The sequence below is a fragment of the Babylonia areolata genome, chromosome 21 (assembly GCF_041734735.1).
Source record: "Babylonia areolata isolate BAREFJ2019XMU chromosome 21, ASM4173473v1, whole genome shotgun sequence".
In the NCBI taxonomy this organism is placed as follows: domain Eukaryota; kingdom Metazoa; phylum Mollusca; class Gastropoda; order Neogastropoda; family Buccinidae; genus Babylonia; species Babylonia areolata.
The window spans coordinates 31,988,639-32,012,781 of record NC_134896.1 but is presented as its reverse complement, the minus strand read 5'-3'; the positions used below and the strand labels follow the sequence as shown (position 1 = coordinate 32,012,781).

At 42.5% G+C, this 24,143-nt stretch overlaps 2 protein-coding genes across 3 annotated transcripts in view; one reads left to right on the top strand and one right to left on the bottom strand.

Moving 5' to 3' along the window:
* Positions 1-10,556, top strand: part of LOC143295762 (U3 small nucleolar RNA-associated protein 25 homolog) — a 28,763-nt gene extending 18,207 nt beyond the window's left edge. Inside the window, exons 13-21 of the mRNA XM_076607382.1 lie at positions 567-723; positions 934-1,030; positions 1,807-1,975; positions 3,424-3,500; positions 5,855-5,926; positions 6,608-6,732; positions 7,831-7,929; positions 8,883-9,187; positions 9,612-10,556. Coding sequence (XP_076463497.1) covers positions 567-723; positions 934-1,030; positions 1,807-1,975; positions 3,424-3,500; positions 5,855-5,926; positions 6,608-6,732; positions 7,831-7,929; positions 8,883-9,129 — 1,043 coding nt within the window. The 3' untranslated portion in view covers positions 9,130-9,187; positions 9,612-10,556. The remainder of the gene's footprint in view (positions 1-566; positions 724-933; positions 1,031-1,806; positions 1,976-3,423; positions 3,501-5,854; positions 5,927-6,607; positions 6,733-7,830; positions 7,930-8,882; positions 9,188-9,611) is intronic.
* A 3,314-nt stretch (positions 10,557-13,870) lies between these two features.
* LOC143296372 (uncharacterized) lies at positions 13,871-21,377 on the bottom strand. Of its 2 annotated transcripts, XM_076608247.1 has the most exons (4): positions 21,239-21,278; positions 19,620-19,716; positions 16,067-16,871; positions 13,871-14,916 (listed from the first exon to the last, which is right to left on the bottom strand). In XM_076608247.1, exons 2-4 carry the CDS (start codon positions 19,652-19,654, stop codon positions 14,668-14,670), a joined length of 1,089 nt encoding a protein of 362 aa, XP_076464362.1. In that variant the 5' UTR covers positions 19,655-19,716; positions 21,239-21,278; the 3' UTR covers positions 13,871-14,667. The 2 variants fall into 2 exon arrangements, with proteins under 2 accessions (XP_076464362.1, XP_076464363.1); XM_076608248.1 differs by lacking the exon at positions 19,620-19,716 and having other exon boundaries at positions 21,239-21,377.
* Positions 21,378-24,143: the final 2,766 nt, after the last annotated feature.

The following is a 24,143-nucleotide window of genomic DNA, read 5'->3' as shown; positions in this document are numbered from 1 at the left end:
TTGTGAGTGGCTAAGGGAGAAAATGATGATAGGAAAATGGTAATCATGTTTATTACTTCATTAGGTGAATTTGTGTGTGCACAAATACATACAAACTGTTGTGTATTTTTTAATCTATCATACACTTGTATCTGTTTCAAATGTGTCAGGATGTGTGTGCTTGTGTTTATGATGCATTTACAAGTGAAATCTACCTGGAATACATTTAAAGTTTTCATGACATAGCAAGTGGAAAACCAGACTCAGGATGCCAGAAATCCTGTCTACTAACCTGTAAGGCACATAGATGAATCAAGAAATGGCTCATTGCAGATGACTGTGAAATCCTATCTTCTCCTAGTAAAATGCTGATGAATAAATCAAGAAATAGTTCTTGTGCAGACAACTAAGATTCCCTATCTTTTCCCAATAAGATGCTGATAGATAAATCAAGAAACAGTTCTGTTGCAGACAACAAAGAATTTCTATCTTCTCCCTGAAGTACACTGTTAGATAAATCAAGAAATGGTTGTGTTTGCTGGCGACAAAGAAATCTTTTCTTCTCAGGAAATGAATTCTGTTTGCAGACGACTACAATGTCACTTTTGCTGGTAACATTGACGAGCATTTCCGTATTGGTCTGAGCGTGTCCAAGAAAAGCCTGCGCCTCTACAGCCCGTTCTACATGGCAGACATCATCATCGCTTCGCCGCTAGGCCTGCGCACCATCATTGGAGCCCCAGGGTCAGTTGGTCTGTTGGTCGTACTTTGTTGTGGTGGGGTAACTCATGGTTCCCACAGGTTCTGGAAACAGTGTGTTTGTGTGTGTGTACATGTGTGTTTGTGTGTATGTAAATACAGGTGCACATACGTGTGTGTTTGTGTGTGTAAAAGACTTGCTTGTGTTTGTGCATACCATTACCTGAAGTTGCATGCCTTTTTGTTGGATTGCAGAGACCGAGACAGAGACTATGATTTTCTGTCATCTATTGAAGTGATGATCCTGGACCAGACCGACTTCTTCCTCATGCAGAACTGGGACCATGTGCTGGTGAGGCATGATTCTCAGTTGATCGTTAGATGTCTTTGTATGTCCATTCACCAAATTCACAAATCAAAACACGACAAAAGTCACAAAATGAATGAATGGGGGGGGAAAAAAGAGTAAATGTGGGAGTTGTAGCCCACAAAGGCAGATGATGAAAACCAACACCCTTTGTGTTCTTCACAACCATCAGCTCTTCCATTACCACCACCACCTCTACCTTCACCACAACCAACTCCTCTGTTACCACCGCTGCCACTTCCATCATCAATACCAACATTACCACCACCACCACCACCACCACCATCACAATTAACACCTCTTTTACCACCATCACTACCATCACCACAACCACCACCTCCATTACCACCAGCATCAGTATCAACATTGCCACCACCATCACCATCACCACAACCACCGTCATTATCACCACCACCACCATCACCACCTTCATTGCCACCACCACCGCCTTCATTGCTACCACCACCACCAACACAATCACCATCATTATCACCACCACCACCATCACCACCTTCATAACCACCACTACAGTCGCCTTCGATACCACCACCATTACCGCTGTCACCACCACCAGCACCGCCATCTTCTTTACCACCACAGCTGTCACCACCTTCATTACCACCACAATCATCACCACCACCACCACCACCTCAACCACTACAGCCATCACCACCTTCATAACCACCGTTCGCACCACCACCACCACCACCACCCCCACCACCTTTGTTACCACCCTCAGTGCCCTTTGTGTCGTGTTCCAGCACCTGTTTGACCACATGCACCTTCAGCCCCGACAGGCGCACAACATGGACTTCACCAGGTCGCGGATGTGGGCGCTCAACGGCTGGAGCCAGCACTACCGCCAGACCCTCATCTTCAGCTCCCTGCTCACGCCGGAGATCTTCAACGTCTTTAAAGTGCACTGCCACAGTATCCTTGTGTTTTTTGTTTTGTTTTGTTTTCCCTTGCAGTGAAGGTTATGTTTGTCAAGAAAAGACAATCATGTAATCAGATTCCACATTAAGGTGATCAAAGTCGGGGGAAACTGCATGATCAAAATCTCAAAAATACGTAATAATCAGTTTCCATCAAAAACCAGTGAAGCAATACACAGTGCAATCTCCCTGAAAGGTACAGTGTAGCTATGTGCATTTGCCCTGAAAGGTACAGTGTAGCTATGTGCATTTGCCCTGAAAGCTATAGTGTAGCTATGTGCATTTGCCCTGAAAGGTACAGTGTAGCTATGTGCATTCTCCCTGAAAGGTACAGTGTAGCTATGTACATTCGCCCTGAAAGGTACAGTGTAGCTATGTGCATTCACCCTGAAAGCTATAGTGTAGCTTTGTGCATTCTCCCTGAAAGGTACAGTGTAGCTATGTGGTTTGGTGTCATATACTGTACCATGTCAAACTGATGCAAACTAGGCCTATTGGTTTGCTCTGCTTGGCCAAATTTCGCGTATGGATTTGTCCCGAAAGGTACAGTGTAGCTATGTGCATTTGTCCTGAAAGGTACAGTGCAGCTATGTGCTTTCTCCCTGAAATGTACAGTGTAGCTATGTGCATTCACCCTGAAAGGTACAGTGTAGCTATGTGCATTTGCCCTGAAAGGTACAGTGTAGCTATGTGCATTTGCCCTGAAAGCTATAGTGTAGCTATGTGCATTTGCCCTGAAAGGTACAGTGTAGCTATGTGCATTCTCCCTGAAAGGTACAGTGTAGCTATGTACATTCGCCCTGAAAGGTACAGTGTAGCTATGTGCATTCACCCTGAAAGCTATAGTGTAGCTTTGTGCATTCTCCCTGAAAGGTACAGTGTAGCTATATGGTTTGGTGTCATATACTGTACCATGTCAAACTGATGCAAACTAGGCCTATTGGTTTGCTCTGCTTGGCCAAATTTCGCGTATGGATTTGTCCCGAAAGGTACAGTGTAGCTATATGCATTTGTCCTGAAAGGTACAGTGCAGCTATGTGCTTTCTCCCTAAAATGTACAGTGTAGCTATGTGCATTCACCCTGAAAGGTACAGTGTAGTTTTGTGCATTTGTCCTGAAAGGTACAGTGTAGCTATGTGCTTTCTCCCTGAAAGGTACAGTGTAGCTATGTGCTTTCTTCCTGAAAGGTACAGTGTAGCTATGTGCATTTGTCCTGAAAGGTACAGTGTAGCTATGTGCATTCACCCTGAAAGGTACAGTGTAGCTATGTGCATTCACCCTGAAAGGTACAGTGTAGCAATGTGCACTCTCCCTGAAAGGTACAGTGTAGCTATGTGCATTTGTCCTGAAAGACCCAATGTAGCTTTGTGGATTCACCCTGAAAGGCATGGTGTAGCTATGTAAGAGGCAAATGTTTTACCTTTTTCCTTAACTCAGTAACAGACTATTGCGGCAGAGTGGAGGTGTCAACCAAACCTGCCCAGGGAAGTGTTTGCCAGGTGTATGTTCAGCTGCCACAGGTAGGGTTGGTTTGTTCATTCATTTATTTGTTATTTATTTTATTTAAGGGTTTTGGTGGGGGGGGGGGGGATGCCCCAGAATTTAGGATATTTTTGTTTTGTTTATTTCAATGATGTTGGGGGTGATTACAATGCTGCTGCTGTAGGGGTCCATTCAGGTTTGGGACATTTTGACAAGGGTGTTCTCTCATAATTTTCCCCAGCATCTACAAGGCTGAGAGATAAAGACGCCTGCAGTGTTTGTCGGGAAATTTGAGCAACGCTTCCACAGACGCATCCATGACTGGCGCAATAGCCAAGTGGTTAAAGCGTTGGACTTTCAATCTGAGGGTCCTGGGTTCGAATCACGGTGACGGTGCCTGGTGGGTAAAGGGTGGAGATTTTTACGATCTCCCAGGTCAACATATGTGCAGACCTGCTAGTGCCTGAACCCCCTTCGTGTGTATACGCAAGCAGAAGATCAAATACGCACGTTAAAGATCCTGTAATCCATGTCAGCGTTAGGTGGGTTATGGAAACAAGAACATACCCAGCATGCACACCCCCGAAAACGGAGTGTGGCTGCCTACATGGCGGGGGGAAAAAACGGCCATACACGTAAAAAGCCCACTCGCGTACATACGAGTGAGCATGGGAGTTACAGCCCACGAACGAAGAAGAAGAAGAAGACGCATCCATGAAGTGGATGACTCTTGACTGTGTCTTCCCTGTCGTCCCTTTTTAGCCCATGGCAGACTCAGCTCTGGGTAGGAGCCAACCACAGGCCAAAAAAAAGAAACACACCACTTGTGGGGTTTGAACCTGCATCCTTACAGTTGTCAGTCGGCTATGCTAACTGCTTTGTCGTGGTGGTTGGTAGTGTTAATTTCTTGGTCTGGGCTTGTGTAAGGTTATTTCTTCATGGTGTTCCTGCAGAATGCAGGGTTGTTATTAGTTTGGTTCATTCTATCTTTATGTCCGTGTGACCATCAGTCCATTACATCATGTGATTCTGACCCCTGTGTCATTTCCTATATTTCAGATGAACATGGACTGTGGTCAATTAAACAGGAGAAGACTTTGCATTAAGATAATAATTTAATGTCTGTTTGATGGTTAGGGTCCAAATATTTTAGAATGAAAATGTTTATTTTCAGATTCTTCTTTTTTTTTAAAAACCTCCGAAAACGAGTATAGCTGCCTATGTGGCGAGGTAAAGACTGTCATACACGTAAAAGCCACTCATACATGTATACGAGTGAACGTGGGAGTCGCATTCCATGAATGAAGAAGAGGAATCTGTTTTAAAAAAACATTCAGTGCAACTGCTGCTTCTACTGCTACAGACTGTACTTGTCATTACTGCTTGTCACCAGTGATTCTGTTGCTGCTGCTAGCTTACTTTGTGTGTTCGTGATTCTGATTAGAATAGTTATCATCTCTTAGTTTCTCTTGTTGTTTCTTTTCACCTGTCTTTTCACGTGCAACAATACCCAGAATGCAGTGTAATCAGTGTGCCTTCCCCCTTCTTTTCACCTGCTTTTTTGATTATGCTGCACATCGACAGTTGTCGCTGTGTGTTTAAGTATATGTCAACAATTTCTCCTTTTTTTTCCTTTTTTTTTTTAAAATTATTTTATTTTTGTCTCTATCTTTTTTATGACAGCTTCCCCCCCCTTATTTATTTATTTATTAATTCATTCATTTATTTTATTTATTCTTTGAAAAAAATTGTGTGTGTGTGTGTGTGTATATATATATATATATAAAAAACAGAGTGAACAGTGATTCATGAGTGCAGAATAGTATGCATAGACAGTACATTATAACCTCTTTTTTTCTTCTTCTTCTTCTTTCTTCTTTCTTTCTTTTTAATTTTTTTTTTAATTTATTATATTATTTTATTTTATTTGTTTTTGTTCTTTCTAAACTTCATTCAAGACTTTTGTCCTTGGAAAAAAGAGGAGATGTGTGGATGGATGAGCCTTGTGTATGTGAGGCTTGGTTGCCATGTTTTGTGTATCTTCATTGCTTTGTTTCGCATGTTGCTTTGGTGTACTTTTGTGAAAAGTGATCTAAAAAAAATAGCTGAGCTCTGGTGGGTCCTTTGTGTAATACCCTGCATCACATGTGCCGGGCGGATGCCTGACCAGCACCATGGCCCAATGTCCTGGTCGGGTCATGAATGCATGAGTGTGATCATGTTTGTGTAAAGTGAATGAAAAGTTGTATGCCTTCTTTTGAGTGGATTGTGTAATTTATAAACAAAATAAAAAAACTGTGGTCGACCCAAGAAAGTCCGGGAAAAAAAAGAAATTTCTCTGGTTGAGATTATAAAGTATTCTGTATTCTGTATCTGTGTTATGTTGTTTCAGATGTTTCACAGACTTGATTGTGACAGCCCTGCAGACATATCCGAGGCCAGGTTCCAGTTCTTTCTGAAAGAGGTATTGATGTGTCAGCTTGACACGGTCATATGTCTGGAGTTAACTCAGTTGCAGATTCAGACTGCTGTGTCCTGATTTTCCTTTGTTCTGTGTAATTCAGCACAGCACAGCATAGCACAGTACAGCACATCTCAGTGTGTTATCATAGTAAAGCTGAGTAAAGATGATTTCTTCCCCTCTGTGTGTGTGTGTGCACACACACATATACTCACACACAACACAACACAACACAACACACACACTCTCCAAACCTCTTACATACCCATTCAAAACCTCCTACACTATGTCTTCTTTCCATTGCCAAATGACTGCTTTGGACTCTGTCTCTCATTTGAAAAAGTTGAGAAGCTATCTAGACTCAGTAAATAGTAAAGTTCCCATTCCTAAATTGTGTGTGTGTGTGCATGCGTGTACATGTGTGTGTGTGTGTGTGTGTGTGTACTTGTATGCACATTCATAATTTTTCCTTTTATGTGTGTGTGTGTGTGCAGTCATCTGTGCACTTGCATGATAATGTTTGCACTTGTGTTTGCATGCATAGTTGATGTGTGTGTGTACATGTGTGTTTGTGCATTCATGTGTACACATTCATATGTTTGCACTTATGTGTATGCCTTCATACATTGTGTATGTGTGTGTGTATGTGTGTGTGCATACATGGTACATATGTGTGTGCTTCAGGTGTTGCCTCAGCACAAGGAAAAGGACATGAAACAGACGCTCATCTTCATCCCCAACTACTTTGACTTTGTGCGCATCCGCAACCACTTCAAGAAGGAAGCCATCAGTTTCACCCACATCAATGAGTGAGTGATTGTGTGTGTGTGTGTTTGTTAGTATGTATGTGTATCTCTGTGTGTATGCGTGTGATTTGTACCTGTGTGTATGCATGAGTGAGACCAGTTGACAAGGAGAGGAAGATTGCATGCAAGCAGTTTAGCTGAAGTACTGTTTATTTGTATGAAAGTTGAGACAGAATATAATGTTGGTATCTATCACACAAAACACAGCTCTCTGATGCTCACAGTTTTTAATTTAAATTCATTATCAGGCACACCAGTGTTCTGTATTCATCACAGATATCCTTGTGACTTTTTTTTTTCAGTTTTTACCAAAATATTATCATCTGCCCCCTCCAAATTGCTGTAGGTGTTCATTTGTGATGTTGGTATTTTTACTTCCACTGTACTGAACCTCTGTCATGACGGATTACCCAACCCCTCTTTTCTCCCTTCCATTGACAGTTTAGAACATGGCTGCCAGCTTGAAAAGCTGGGTACAGATGGGCACAACAACCGAGTAACTATGAGGGTCCCTTGGTTTTGAACCCCAGTCATAGCCTGTAGGGTCAAACGGAGTATGGCTGCCTACATGGTGGAGGTACAAAACGGTCATAAGGATAAAAAGCCCACTGATGCATTCAAGGGAACATGGGAGTTGCAGCCCATGAGCGAATAAGAGGAAGAAATGTGGAGATTTTTCCAGTCTCCCAGGTCAAGAGATGTTAAGATCTGTTCGTACATGAACCCCCTTTGTTTAACTGTTTATGTGCATGCAGACAATCATATGTGCATGTTAAAGATCCTGGAATGTCAGTGTTCAATGAAAACAAGAGCATGGCCAGCATGCACACCCTCAAAAATGGAGTATATCTGCCTTTGTTGTGGGGTGCACACAGACACACACACTCATAGAGACATGCACAGGCACACACTCGCACGCACTGATTTCTTCTGACAGACGACACATGCCTGATAGTGATTTATTACCACTTCAAGAAATGTGAAAGCATAATCCTTATTATCAAAGGGTAAGTTTAAGACCACAGTCAACAAGTGAACAAACAAAACTGAAATAACATGGCAAGAGTACCTTTGTTGAAGAAAGAAGTGTACTGTGTGCAGGTACGCCACCTCCAAGGGCATCCGGAGGGCTCGCATTGAGTTCAAGAGGAGACGGTCGCACTTCATGCTGTACACAGAGAGGGTGCACTTTTACAGAAGGTGATTTGTACTTTGATGCCTCGCCGCTTTGTCAGTCTTTCCTTATGATTGCATGTTTTCCCTTGTTTCTGAAGTGTTCTTTCTTCATTACATTCGCATTTGCAGATGAATGTGTGCAAATGTACAGATAAAAGTTAATTTAACTACACATACTTAACCGTGGCCCACTAGTGCAGACTCTGGCAGGGGTCTGATTCCTGTCCTGTGCAAACTACTACCTGCCTGTGCGGAGAAAACGAAAGTAGCTACGGCTGATAACCTCCCGAAGTAGATTGCTTGGGTGGGGAGGATAAAAATGGGGGAGCATTTGAATATATTTGAATCCTAAGCTTATTTTCTTCAGACAGACATAATGGCTGAACAGCCACGGCATAGGACTGTCAATATTTGGGTCTTGGGCTCCCTTCCCGGTGTTGGTGCCAGGTGGGTGGAGGATCTTATTTCTAGTATCCCAGCTCAACAGATATGCAGACTTGCTAGTAGTGCCTTAACTGGTTTTGTGTGTTTAAAATCGAACTGTATTTGCGTGTGGATGTGATTTCTGAATTATATCTCTATCTTTTATGTACTATCCTCTCCATTATTCCTTGTGACCCTGGTACTCTTGGTAATAACGACATTCTATTCTATACTATTCTGTTCTGTTCTATTCTATTCCACACACATGCAGAAGATTATTTGAGTAGTCTTTCTTCTACATTTCTATTTATCATTTGGATTTGCTGCATCATTTACTTTCATTTACCATCAGGATATATATGTTTCAAGTACTGATTGCTGTGAATTTTGTTGTCCTCCATAACTTTGATAGAGACAAGGGATTCTGCTGCTATCACTCATACCTTTGAGTGGGCTTTTAAAAGTATTAGACCTTTTACACCCTGCCATGTAGGCAGCCGTACCTTGTTTTTAGGGTAAACAAAAAAGATTAAATTAGATGTTCCAATGTGCAGGTTCAAGCTACGAGGCATCCGCCACATAGTGTTCTACGCCCTGCCCCAGTACCCTCAGTTCTACGCAGAGATGTGCAACCTGCTGTCAGAGCCTGGGCGGATGTCTGTGGACATGCTGACCTGCACAGTGATCTACTCCCGTTTCGACCTGATGCGCCTGACGGAGGTGGTGGGCACGGCCCGCGCACGGCAGATGGCTGCCTCCAGCAAGACGGTGCACATGCTGGTGTCTGGTGATACCAGCTGATGATGTCCATGGTCCGGTGTTGTTAGGGGGAGGGAACGTACATCATGGATTTATTTGGGTAAGTTTGTATGCAGATTTTTTTTTGGGGGGGTTGTTGTGCATGGACAAAAAATATTCAGCAGTTTTATCGTTTTATGCATGAATTTGGTTAATTTTTCTGCCTTTAAAAAATTTTTTTTTCTTTTTTTTAATGCGTGGACTTTTTTTGTTTTTGTTTTTGTTTGTTTGTTTGTTTCATGCTTGGACTTTATTTTTATTGTTTTGTTTCATGCTTGGACTTTTTTTCTTTTTCTTTTTTTTTTTTGTTTCATGCTTGGACTTTTTTTTTCGTTTGTTTCATGCTTAGACTTTTTGTTTTGTTTGTTTAGCTCATGCTTGGACTTATAAATATTCCATGTCTACCTGACTGGTATGCAGTCAGGTTATGCTTTGCAGTCAATAATTCACACAATAAAATATATACTCTGTATATATGTGTGCAGAATTGAGATGCAAGAAACACAGCTGACATGGACATGAAAAGGCAGCACAACCAAGTGAGCACAATTCATCACCATGCCTTGTCACATGGTATTTCAGAGTGAGATAAAGTATTTCAACCAAAATGACGACATTGAGTTACATTACTGACGGTGTTTCCATGGCAAGGCAAGCGGAACACATACATACAGCAGCTGTGATACATTGTGTGTGTAGATTGTGTCCGTGTTGGGGATGTGGACATTTCATTGTTGGTGATGGAGAGAACGAGAGTGTGCGTCAGGGCAATGAAATTCAGTGTTGTGTGCTGCTTTTTTTTTTGCATTTTTTTTTTTTTTGCACCATCTTCTGCACCATTTTTCAGTGGCATGTCTCTCACGCCACTAATTCCCAGTCCCCCAAACACAGTCACACCCAGGTTAGTCTGTCACAGTCCCTGTGCTGGCAGTCCACAGGGAACTAATGTGTGCTGTGTGTTCATTGACAGCATCATTGAAAGGTCTTGCATCAACCCTTTTGTTGGCCATGTTGTGTTCACCCTTGAAATATTGCCTTACAGCAGGTCTGGTGTCTTGTCTGTTTTCAGAATGACATCTGTAGTGTATCTGATGTTTTGTAGAAGTTGTGTGTGATGGACATCTTGATTCTGTCGCGGTTAGTGCATGTTTCTAATGTGTGTGGCTTTGTACAAATTTTGTGTGTGTATGATGCAGAATGAAGTTGTGTGGGGAAGGTTTGATTCTGTCACTGCTTATGTATGTTTCAGAAGCCTGTGGCTTGTATGAATTGAAATTTGTGTGTGCGTGCGTGGGTGCATGTGTGTGTGTGTGTGTGTGTGTGTGTGTGAAAGACAAAGATTGGTTGGGAATGTTATCTGAAATGTACTGTTTTGTTTTCAACATGCAAAGTGGTGCCCAGTTTTCTACCAGTGAGACCAATAAATGTTGATTATGATGCATTCCTTTGTGTTCAGTTTTTCTTTTTATAAGAGTGTACTGACACCCTCCCCTTCCCGCCCCCCACCCCACACATACACATCTATATACATATATAAAATATATGCGTACACACATATATGAAATGCACAATGGCAATGTTACTGGTTCTGCAGTCTTCCTCTTCTGTTCGTGGCTGTAACGCCCATGTTCACTCATATGTATGAATGGGCTTTTACATGTATGACCATTTTTACCTGACCATGTAGGCAGCCATACTCCATTTTCAGGGGTGTGCATGCAGGGTATATTCTTATTTCCATGACTCTCTGAATGCTGACATGGATTACAGGATCTTTAACTCTCTCCAGAAGATAGAATGTGTGAGCGTTCCTACATAAAATGTATTCGGATTCGGATGATGGAATGGAATAGCATTTTCCAAAAATAAAAATCCATCACGCGCTGTACACATGATTTTGTGATTAGATAAGCAGAGTGTGCTATTCTGGGTCACTCCACAACCAAATGGTATGAATGGCCAGCCTGTCATGTGTGGCCTGTCTCGCACACATGCTGACAAAGTCACTGACTGGTCACCTGCTCGCGTACCAGCCTGTTAGCAAAGTGGCGTCTGAAGCAGGGGGTTCTCAAAATGTTGCGGAGCGAACATGGCAGCGACGACAATGTTTTAGTGTTGCCGAAGTACTTGACATGCTACAAACTGAAGGGTCGGACATCAAAGAGGTGGATGATGACGAAGGAGTGAATTAAGTGCAGAAAAGTGATTTGGGGTGAAAAATTGGCATTATTTTCTACATAATGGCCAAACTGTAAAAATAAGACGAGAAATTTGATTTTTTTTATGTAATAGCCCAACACGTAATAAACCAGTTCTGAAAGTTTCATTTTCTAACTCTGTATTTTATATTTTTGTAATTTTTTTCCAAACCCTTACAAATGGGCCGTCTGTGGAGAAAAGCAAGGGAGAAAACTTGCTGTCCCGAGTGAGTTAATGTGCGTATTTGATCTGCATGTGTATACACATGAAGGGGCATTAACAGGCCTGCACATGTGTTGACCTGGGAGATCAGAAAAATCTCCATCGTTAACCCATCAGGTGTGCTGAAACCGGGGATCAAACTAGGGGAAACTCAGGTGAGAACCCATCGCTCCAACCATTCTGCCACCACACCCATCAGTTCTGCAGTCTTAACTAGAACCACGCAAATACTCGACATTCAGTCCCACAGTGGACAGTTCTAGGAGCAGAGTGAGAGTAAATCATTATCTTCTGTTTTCTGCACTCCACCCCACCAGGAACCAACAACAGCCTAAGTAATTATCTGCATAAGAATAGGAAAAGCAAGAGGGAGACAAGGCCTTCAAGACTTGGGTGTAGTGCATGTAATCCACACCAGATCCAACACCACAATTTTAGAACAGAAGAAAACTGCAAAATTAGGTCATTATAACAGGATGTTTTTAGTGTAAGAGTAAGGAATGAAAGGCCACAAAATCTGAGACGAATTTTACTGCACTGATGATAGATGAGGATGGTGACAATGCTGCATTGGTTGGGCGAGGGGAACTATATGACAAGGCTGTACTCTGCACTTTCTTCCAATATCTTTCATCAGCCAAGCCTGTGAGATACAGACACATGCAGTGTTGGCTAGGAAATTTAAGCAACACTGGCAAATACATGTTCATGGAGTGGATGATCCTTGCCTGTGTTTCCAGTCTTCCGCTTCATGGCAAAGCACACGCAGTTCTGGTCAGGAGCTGGCCACAGGACATAAAAACCCACTTGAACTACACATACTTAACCTGGAGTGATGGCCTATAGGTAACGCGTCCACATAGGAAGCGAGAGAATCTGAGCGCACTGCCTCGAATCACGGCTCAGCCGCCGATATTTTCTCCCCCTCCACTAGGCCTTAAGTGGTGGTCTGGACGCTAGTCATTTGGATGAGACAGCGTGCACTTAGCGCACGTAAAAGAACCCACGGCAAAAAAAGGGTTGTTCCTAGCAAAATTCTGTAGAAAAATCCACTTCGATAGGAAAAACCAATTAAACTGCACGCAGGAAAAAATACAAAAAAATGGGTGGTGCTGTAGTGTAGCGATGCACTCTCCCTGGGGAGAGCAGTCCGAATTTCACAAAGATAAATCTGTTGTGATGAAAAGAAATACAAATACAAATAACCGTGACCCACTGGTGCAGACTCCGGCAGGTGTCTGACCCACTTCTGTTGGGCCTCAAACTCAAAACTTCACAGTCTTCAATCCACAGTACTGACCACTTCACCAAGGCAGCTGGTCAAATTATGTTGTTGTTTTGTTTTGCTTGGGTATAATATGGGTAGAACTAACTCTGTTGCAAGCAGCTGCATTTGTTCTAAATCTTCAGCTGTGTTATAGTTGTAGAGAGGACTGGTAAATCATGCCTGGAGGCCATTTGGCCAAGTTTGCATTCCATCGTACATCTCTCTGCTGGTGATATGCATCAGTGCACTTTGCATATGCTGATCAAGTAACATTTATATTCATTCAATATTCTCCACAGTGTTTTTTTTCTGCTTGTGTTGGATCACTGCCCAGAGATTATGTATAGAAGTTATTTATGTATTGTCTCTTTTTTCTGGTTTTTTTTTGTTGTTTGTTTTGTTGTTTTTTTTTGTTGTTTTTTTGTTTTTTCAGTTTTAGGGAAGTGTGTTCCAGACTTTTACAGAGCTATCACTGTGTGATTTTGTTGTTGTTGTATTTTTGTTTGTTTGTTTTTTATTGTATGGTGTGAGCAGTCAGCATATTTTCTTGCAGACCATGGCCAACTTGAAGAGCATGAACACACGCATGCACACACTCGTGCACACATATTGGAGTTTTAGTTTCAGTTTCTGGGAAGCATCAAAGCATGCAGACTGATACATATACACTCATCACATCTGCATGTATCTAAATAAAGGAAAGGGTGTGTGCTGGGGGCAGATGCCTGACTTACGTGAAGACCAAAGGCACTGGTCAGGTCTTGAGAGCCAAACAAAAGCTGCCTGGAATGAAAGAGATTAGGGGAAAACACACACACATGATTGTTTGTAGGTTTCTGCACTTGATTCTTATGTCAACCCCTTCAAACTACTGAATTGACCTTTTAGCGCTTGGTCCAAAGACACCATCTTTTCAAGACCCATATTACGTTCTTCTGTTCTTGTCTGGTGGTAAGAATGAACTCATGACATTCACCAATTTTTTTTTTTTTTTTTACTGGTCAAGATTTTTTTTTTCAAACGCATCTAATAAACACAGAGTCATTTGGGGGTTGGTTTACTTTATTTTCGATAACTATTAAGAAAAAAAAACACACACTTACAAATATACATTCTATAACAATGCATTGCCAGTGAACATACATTGTGTTGAGTCTGTTAAAACCAACACCAGGAATGAGTGGAGAGTGGCAAGAGATGGATGGATGACCACAAGTCTCTAACTGCTGACCTTAAAACAAATATGCCTAACTTACATCTAAACCCATGTTGCTGTGTGTTTGAACAAAGTAAAACGTGGATGGGCGATGGACACACATCAGTGATGTCAGTTCAAGTGTTCAGACAGGCAAGTACTAACAGTGAACACACAGGGTCGATAACTAACTTCATCAATCAGATTCAGTTTGTGTGTGTGTGTGTGTGTGTGTGTCCTCAGTTGTATGCAAGACCCTGGAGCACGTTGTATCATTCTCATCTTTTCATATATTTTTCTCTCCATTTCTAAGTACCCCATACATGTCTCTCCTCATGTGGAAAAAACAACAACACCAACAACAAAACAGGAAAAGAAAAACAAAAGACCCCCCAACATTCACACACTGACGTCATTCTTGCAAATTCTTTATCTTATTTTGCTTTGTTTCGTTTTGTTTTTGTTTTTTGGTTTGTTTTTTTTCTGATGGACAAAATATCTACTCTTTAATGTTTGGCGAGAGGTTACGAATGTCTGGGTATTTTCTTGCAAGTGTTACATCCTGTGAAATGACTCTTATACTCACTCTCTCAGGCGCTGTCAGTTTGGTGTGTGCGCGTTAATGTGTGTATGTGTGTCATATTCTGATCTGTGTGAATTACTGTGTTTTACGCCACAGTACAGTAGGAGGCCAAAACAAGAACAGTTCTGTTCTAAGCCTCTCGCCCGTCATCAGGTCGAAAGGCTCCATATGGTGCTTCTGCATGAACTGAAGAATGTCGGCCCCTCCGTACTCTGGCCTGTATTTGACGTGTTCCCATTCCATCCACACCAGGGGGATGTCGATTTCTTGGAACAGCCTCTCAGCACCAGCCAGCACGTGACCCTCGTGGCTCTCCACGTCAATCTGCACAGGGCATTGGGCGTGTTGTGATGTGCTGTTGTGAGAACTGACCACACTCAACGTTAATCTCCACAAAGTTTTAAAGGGTGCACTTTTGTTGTGCCAACGCTGTCCGTCAGCTTGCACCAAGCACTTGAGGCCTGGGATACTCCATGTTAAACTCCACAAAACATTTAGCAGTGTACTTTCATTGAACCAACGCTGTTGTACAAAGCATCTAGGGATTAATGACTATTTATGTTTGTTTGTACAAAGCATTTTTAAAACGTTTTAGTTGTTTCAGTGTCGACCATGCATTGTCAGTTCCCATACGAAGCATTTGGGGTCGGTATATTTTGTTGTTTGACTTATTCTGATTAATTATTCCTGTCAGTTCTTACACACACACACACACACACACACACACACACACACACACACACACACACACACACACACACACACACAGAGTGAGAGAGAGAGAGAGAGAGGGTGCACTGTGTACTTTTGTTGTTCTGTTGACCCTGCCGTGTGTGATACTCTGAACAACAGTGAATGCAGAAGCTGTAACCCACGAACGCAGTTTCAGTTTCAATTTCTCAAGGCTGCGTCACTGCGTTCGGACAAATCCGTATCCATTATACCACATCTGCTAGGCAGATATCTGGCCAGCAGCATAACCTAACACACCAAGTCAGGCCTTGGGTGCATGCATTGACATATTTGTGCACCTGTGATTTTTGCCAGAGGACTGATGTTGCCAAGGGTTCTTTTTCACTGCACCAAGTGCGTGCTGCGCTTAGGACTCAGTCGGTTTATCGTCTCATCCGAAAGACTAGACGCTCAGTTTGATTTTCCAGTCAAACTTGGGAGAAAGGGCAAGACCGGGATTCAAACACCGACCCTCACGGACACTGTATCCGGCAGATATGCGTCTAAACCATTGTTCCACCTTTCTCCTTGCTCCAGCCTCATACAGTAAGGAAGATCTCCTTGCAGGCACGCAGAAACACAAAATACAAAATCAGAGGAACATAACAGAAAATGAGAAAGAAACCAGAAAGAAAAGGAAACAGAAGAAACAGAAGGAATTTCTGGCACAGAATGTCCAGTTCACTATATGCCCTGAGAATCCCCACCGGAGGTGTAGACAAGACGTTCCATTCATACCAACCTTTAACGCTGCCCTGCGGAAGGGTAGCACGTCCACAAGATCGTCCAGCAGAATGGCATCCACTTGGACAGGTTCGAATCCCCATTCCTGGAAACGGAGCACTTCGTACCGCCCAACTGCCTTGGGTTCGCTCGCGGCCAGCGAGACCGGTCCTCGCCGAGAAGACACGGCGTTCTGCACCACGTGAACGAGCGCAGAGTGCCCGAAGTCCATGACAGAGCGACACAGGCGGAGAGCAGTTTCGGGCACCGGTTCCACCACCACCACCTGTCTCCCCATGGTCGCCGCTTGCAGAGTCACCAGGCCCAGGTTCCCGCCCACGTCGATGAGCGGCAGGTCGCGTGACAGGCGCAGGAACTGTGCCATCTCTTTCTTCTCCACGTACCAACCCTTCAGCAGCATCTTGGTGTAGTCTTTGTCGTCGGAGGGCGAGTCGTACACGTACATTCTCAGGTCCCCGACAGGCGTGGAGACGGAGACCTCGCGGAGTTGTCTGCTGCTGTTGCAGTCCCGGCGAAACCAGCCCCCTTCGTTCCTGGAGACGAAGACTCCAAGAACGTCGAGTAAGGCGGGTTCCTGATTCGCTTTTACAGGACTGTCAGGGCTCTCGTCAACTTTGTTCCTCACTTCCTTTATGAAGTCTTCAACGTCGTCTGTGGGCTGCTGGGGTGTGGCAACGTCAGGTGGAGCAGACTGCATATGATGCCAAAGCAAGATCAACAATGACCCGGTGACCAGCAGGAGAATGCAGTGCCGGACAGCAAACTTGAGCCGACAGACGGAAGCCATTCCGGACCTTAAACAACTGATGTACACACCAGGGCGCGGGCCCCCCGCACGACGCCACACAGACACACAGACACACACACACACACACACACACACAGATATTACCTACCTCACACACACACACACACACACACACACACACACACACACACACATCTACCTCACACACACACACACACACACATCTACCTCACACACACACACACACACACACAGCAATGAAAGACATTGTCAAAGCCACTGGTCAAGATTACAGATATAAATGATAGGGTTAATGATCGAACATAAGATTTCTTTTTGGAAAAATCGCGACGACTTATAAAACACGAAGTTGCTTATGTGTCCACGGCCGGTTTTTGGCGGCGGTTGTTTAGCTATCCCGAGACTGATTTCGGGTTGGGAGTTTCCCATAAACATTTCCACGCAACACCGCACACTACTGACCCGAGGAAAATAAACAAAAGGTTGTAATGCCGTTTCGGCAACAAGATTTTAGTTGCTGTTGTCGTTGTTTGTTTGTGTGTGTGTGTGTGTGTGTGTGTGTGTGTGTGTGTGTGTGTGTGTGTGTGTGTGTCTGTGTGTGTGTGTGTGTGTGTGTGTGTGTGTGTGTGTGTGTGTGTGTTTGTTTGTTGCCACATCGATCGACATTATATTGTCTTTCGATCATAATCTAGATCTATCAAAGTGTCACACTTTATCATTTTTACTTCTCGCCTTCAGTAAATCGCAACAAACATCGCCGTATGATAATTCTATGCACGGAATGACTCCGGACAACTGAGTCCGGTTCGTTTGGCAAAATTATAACTGGCAGATCGGACGCGCCTTCCCACTCCAATGAGTGCAGACAGATGATGCGACCACTAGTGACCTGCCCCCCAGCCCCCTGCCCCCCGGCTTCCTCCCTAGGGCCCCCTCCCCCTCCCCCCCCCCTCTCCCCCCAAAAAAACCCCCCAAAAAAACCCAACAACAAACAAACAAACAAAAAAAAACACCCCCCAAACAAAAATAAAACAACTGCTCATTGTCCGCAGTCAGTAAGATATGTTCCTTTAGATGGCTGGTCGTGGATATTGGCTCGTAAGAGACGAGGCCAATGCACAAATTATTCTCCGAATAAAATTTGGCAGCCTTCTTTGCCTCCTTCGAAAGTTAAGTTATCGCCGCGAGCTATCGATGCGTTCCACGTGTCAATACTTGATATATACATGAAAGTGAGTCACTGTCACTGGTTTCGTTACTACGCTGCTTTACTGACTGACACACTGAGTGTAATAAACACTGGCAATAGCCTTTCTCTGCCTTCAGTCATAGTTTAGAATCAAAACTTTTAGACTGATGAGTCATCTCTGTTTGCAAAATATATTTCCGATAGTATATTATTCAGATTCATGTCCCACTGATGACTTGGCCGAAATTTGCTGCAGCTCCTAGTAAATGTATGCATCAATATAACTTCATTACTAAGCAGAACTTGATTCATTACTAAACATCTTAACTAAAAACTGATAAAATAACTACTACTAAATCATTGTGTCGGCATATCAGATAAAGGTGCAAAGTTGTGAATAAGAAGAAAAAAAAACTGTACCGTGTCTGTGTACACCCTTTTGGCTTCTTTATAATTTCTGTGCCTTTCCCAGAGCTACATTTTCAATATGATTAGAATGTGTAGAAACCGATTTTTTTAAATTTTTTGTTGTTGTTGCTGTTGGTTGTTTTTTTTTTGTTTTTTGTTTTTTTTTTTAATTTAGATTTAGCCCGGCAAACGTTTGGTGTTAACAAACAGTATTTCCAGAAAAAGAAAAAAATTGTTCAACTCTAATCACCATGGACACACTACACTTCACTGCACACACACACACACACACACACACACACACACACAAAGACGCGCACGAAACGCAGTCAGATTCACGTGACTCAGTAGCCTACGGCAACAGGCCGCCACAATTCGCTGTGTGTGTGTGTGTGTCCGGCAGTAGCACATGATCGATCAAGCTTCTATATCTCATTTTGCCCAGCCGGAGGGCTGGATATCAAAAAACAACGATCATCATTCCCCTTCCCTCTTGAAATAAAACTGGTTTCGAGTCGTTTTTGTTTTGTTCCAGATACGCACAAACACGCATGTATACTACCATTGTCATCTTCATCAGTTGTCGTTACTGATTACTTAATTACTACGTGATAATTATTTGGTCATTGTCGGTCCGTTGTTATAGTAAGTATGATAATAGTAGTAGGCTAGTAGGTAGGACACGCGCGTATGCGCGTACATGTATGTTTGTGTGCGTGCCTATGCGTGTGTGCTTGCATCCATACTAAGCTAGGACGACTTTTTTACGCACTGCACGCCAACCGAGCACAAGCGCGTTTTCTCCCGTCCCGTCCGTTCAAGGGACTGAAGCTTTCAGGAATTTGGACACTTTGATACTGCATTACCTTTCCTTGGAAAACACTTCCCAACTGAAAGATCAGATTCAAATCCGATAAATACCGTTTCAGCCGAGACCTAGCTGGTTGCGGCAGCATGGCAAAACATAGTCAAAGACCCCTGGTATCCTAAGCAGACACATCAAGATCATCTCAAATGAAGTGAAGAAAGAGCGGGGGAAAAAAACCGCACAAGAAGCGAGTTTTCTAAACTGAAGAGGTTTTGTCCTGCATCGGACTCTGATTCAGTTTTCACTCCCCCCGACGGCCTCCACTAGACCTTGAGTGAGATGCTGGGTGCTAGTCTTTCGCCGGATGAGACGATAACCTGTAAACTGAGGACCGAGATCCTGTGTGCAGCATCAGTCAGTGCATCCAGCCAGTGCACGGCGTGACAGTGGGCCGGTTGTCCGACTGGCAAAAGTCTGAAGAAAAATGCAAACTGATGCATTTGCGGTCAGTAAAAAAATAAAAAAAAAATAAAAATAATAAAAAAGGGGGCTGGAGTGGGGGTGGGGGGTGGGGTGGAAGAAGAAGAAAAAGAAAGAAAGAAAAGAAAAAAAGAACTGAGAAAAAAAGGCAATTAAAGCTTTCATAGATCACGTGAGTGTGATTCTTGCTGTTCAAAATCGAAAGCGCCGGCGGCCGGGGTGATCTTGAGGGCTTGGGTGGCCGGTAAGACGGTGGCGAGGGGTTACTAGTACATAGGCTACATAACGATCCAAATGATATTTTTGCAACTCACCATCAGAAACAATTTGTTTTTTGTTTTGTTTGTTTGTTTGTCCGTTGTCAGTTTTTTTTGTCGAACTGAAAATTATGCGTTGGAAATGGAACAATATTATCATCTTGAGCAGCAACGCGTCGATCGGTATTTCATTGTTTTACGAATCATAATGCACTGAGATCTATCAAAGTGTCAAACTTTTTTTTACCCTCTTCATCCCGACTTTTCAGCTTCAGAATCGTCAAACACATTTTCAGGCGGCGAAATGTAAGCCGTCATACACAGTATCACTCCTGCTAAGTTCACTTCCGAGTCAATTCTTTCAGCGAAATAAGGATCCGGCGGCGGATGGGACTGAAAAAAAAAAAGGCTACCAAGTTTCAAAATTCGTGAAAACATGCGAACATCTTTAAAAACCACGAATGCTTCTCAGTGTCCAAATATTGGTGGAAGGTGACATTGTTCCTATAACCTAGAAAACTGATCTTCAAACATGCATGTGTAGTTCGAGTTACTTGAGTCTTACTGACAATTTTTGGACCGCAAGTCAACAAGATTTGCTGATTTTGATGATCGCTTATTAACATACATCACACGTGACAGTACGCTTCACGATAAGGCCTTCACACAACTCAGTAATTAATCAGTCTGTGAATAAAATTCACTCGCATCCTCCGCCTCCTTCTAATACTGAGTGTTATCGCCAGCTCCGATAGGCTATCGATGCGATCCACGTGCTGATTATGAATGAAAATTATGCACACAATGGGGTCGCTGTCGTATATACCACCGCGAGGGGTGGAGGAGGCTGGCTACCGCCAAATGCATGGTGCCCCACTGTTTATGAGAATACGAGATATATAGCCTAAGTTTCATACCACGAAATTTATCAAGAATTTAAAAGACAGTTTATGTACATGGAATAAGTTAAAAAACAAAAAAACAAACAAACAACAACAACAACAAAAACAAAACAATTGTATAAAAGTGAGAGTTGGAAAAAAATGCCAAAAAATAAACTGCCTGTGGAATTATATCCAAGGAGAATGAAAACAAGGACTAAATCTACAGCATACAACACACACACGCGTGCGCGCGCGCGACTGACACATTGACAAAGAGGACGCGACGCTTGCCGCTTGCCAAACACACACAAACCGATAGGCCTAGTTGGCATCAGTTTGACATGGTACAGTATATGACACCAAACACAAACTTACCTTGCAAAGACTTTGACTGCGGGTGAACTGTAACCTCAATGCACAGCCTTTGGTATCACCACCGCGTCGTCAGGCCGCTTTGTTGGATTATGTGAAGGTTTAGCTGGTCTGGTAGCCTACGCGTCATGCTCTGTTGATTTATTCATGAAAAGAATAATGTTATGTAGCTGCAAGCAGTCAGGGCAACGTTTATTCTTTTTTGGGGATGGGCGATGGACTGAGGGGTGAGAGCAGGGGGTCTCAGGGGGCGGGGGGGAGGGGGAGCAGGGGGCGGGGGGGTGTATGTGTTGAGTTTTGTTGTTTGTCGCTAGAACTGGTGTACTTTAAAAAAAAATCTTTCTGCATCTCTCTCTCTCTCTCTCTCTCTCTCTCTCTCTCTCTGTATGTGTGTGTGTGTGTGTGTGTGTGTGTGTGTGTGTGTGTGTGCTCTCACGAAAGCCACGGTGTGTGCCGGTCTCTCTGTATGAGCATCCCCATTCCACCCACTTTTTTTTTCTCCTCATTCTTTTTTCTTTTTGCGAGGCAGATCTTAGTGTGGTGCAGCCTGTGGAACTATTTTCTTATCTGACTTCTCCGTATCTTTGTGTGTCTCTTTCTCGATCTTGGGCTTTATCAGTTTAAAGATTTTCTTGCTTTTGTTAATATATATTCAATATGGCTGTTCCAAGTTAGTTTTGAAGTAAGTATCAATCCTAAAAACTTAACAGTATCTTTATACTGAATTGTCTCATTTTCAATCTTAAATGTTGGTAACTCTTCTGGGTTTGTACCATTGTTAAAAAGCATAATGTGTGTTTTTTCTGATGATAATGTAAGACCATTATCAGCAATATATCTATTTAATCTATCTATTTCTCTTTGGTATATTTTCTTGATATAGTTTAAAGCCCTTTTGGATGTATTCCGTTTCATAGTTACATTCATCCACATACATATATCATCTGCGTATTGCACTAGGATCACATCATTTGATAAGTGTTTGGGTAAGTCGTTCAACAAGATATTAAAACCGAACAGGGGCAATAACAGAACCTTGGGGTAATCCCATGTGAAGAGTTTTAGGATTTGAGTACGTATTCCCGACCCGTACCTGTATACTTCTTTCACTCAGGAAATCTTTGATATAATCATAGAGATGTCCTGAAAAGCCAACAGATTTCAGTTTAAAGAGTAACTTTGCATGCCAAACTTGATCATAGGCTTTCTTCACATCAAAAAAGTTGCAAGAACGTTTTTCCTTCTAGCGAATTGTTGTTTTACATGTGTTGTAAGTTTTACCAAATTATCAATTGCAGATCTACCTCTCTGAAAGCCCGCTTGGTTAATTGGGATAATCTTATTTTTATGACAATAGCACATCAGCCTTCTCAAAATTATTCCAGTATGTGATGTTAGTGCAATTGGCCCGTAGCTGCTCTTATCTGTTTTGCATTTTCCTTGTTTATGAACTGGTATCACAATAGACTGTTTCCAGTGTGCTGGCATTAAACCATCAATCCAGCACTTTTGAAAAATCTCAAACAATAAAACACCAAAATTTTCTGGTAAATGTCTCAACATCTCATTTGAGACTGCATCAAGTCATACAGATGTTTTCTTTTTAGGGAGGGATACTGATGCTTCTTTAACCTCGTTGAGTGTGAGTGGAGCATTGACGTACTGACTGTTATCAGGACTTGGATCTGTATAATCACTTTTGCTCTCTTCTTCGGTTCTGTGTTTTCTGTTTTTAAGTGAGAGACCTTCCAATCGCATAGACTCCGAGAACATTTCTACAAATGTTTCTGCCTTCTCTACATTGGACGGAAAATCTTTGTCTTTTATCTTAATAGGACAAGATGGCAAATTTATACCTTCTTTCATTTCATTAAATTTTTTCCATACCTTTTTAGTATCTTTATGATCAGAAATCTCCCTATTACAGAAGGAAGACCAATATTGTCTTTTTGCCTGTGCAATGACCATGTTGCTATGATGATTTTGCCTTTTTCTTTTCAATAAGATTCTCTGGTGATTTGTTGTTGTTCAGATAAGTTATAAATTTAGATTTTTTATTATCTACTGCTGCTTCACAGGCTGGTGTCTACCAAATATTTCCTGAATGCTTGCTTGATTTAAGTGAATTGTATTTTGGAATTGATATGTCGGCAGCTTGTAAAATGGTATCAGTAAAGAATGAATATAATGTATCTGTATCCGCGGTGTTTATGAACTCTGTGTTATAGCTAGCAAGCATACTTTCGAATTTCTCCCAGTTAGCATCTTTATATTTATATCTTGGAATTTTGTCTTTTTGAAATTCTGTAGGTCTTTGAGTTACATTAAAAGTCATGATGATCGGTAAGTGATCACTTCCCAATGTATCTTTATATGTCGTCCATTTACATTCTGGATACAACCGGAGATTAGAAAAGAGAGATAAACCACTCGCGGCAGGCCCCTTCTTACTGTCTATAACAGTGCTGAAGCCGTTTTGGGGCACACACGCAGTGCGGAAGGGTGGGGGTAAATCACCCTCTCCTTCCCCACCTGAAGGAAACTGGTCGGTTCTGACGGTTCAGCTGCAGTGAAGCGAAAGTTAAGTTACGCCTGGAATTTCCCACGTGTAGTAAGATTCGCTGTATACAATGAAAACCGATTCATTTTTGCTTTGGTTTTTAGCACGTTTGCATCTGCTTGAATATAGATAATATAAAAAGAAAATAAAGCAGCTCCCCCCACCACCAACTCCCCCCCCCCCTCCCCCAGCGCGATGTTGCACATGAGAGAGACAGTTATAAATAATTGAACTGCGTTTTCGTAACGCTACTTTTTCTTCACACTTTCTGGTTTACATCACCATTTCTTCAAAAAAACACAAATATATATATATATATATATATATATATATATATATCAAAACATA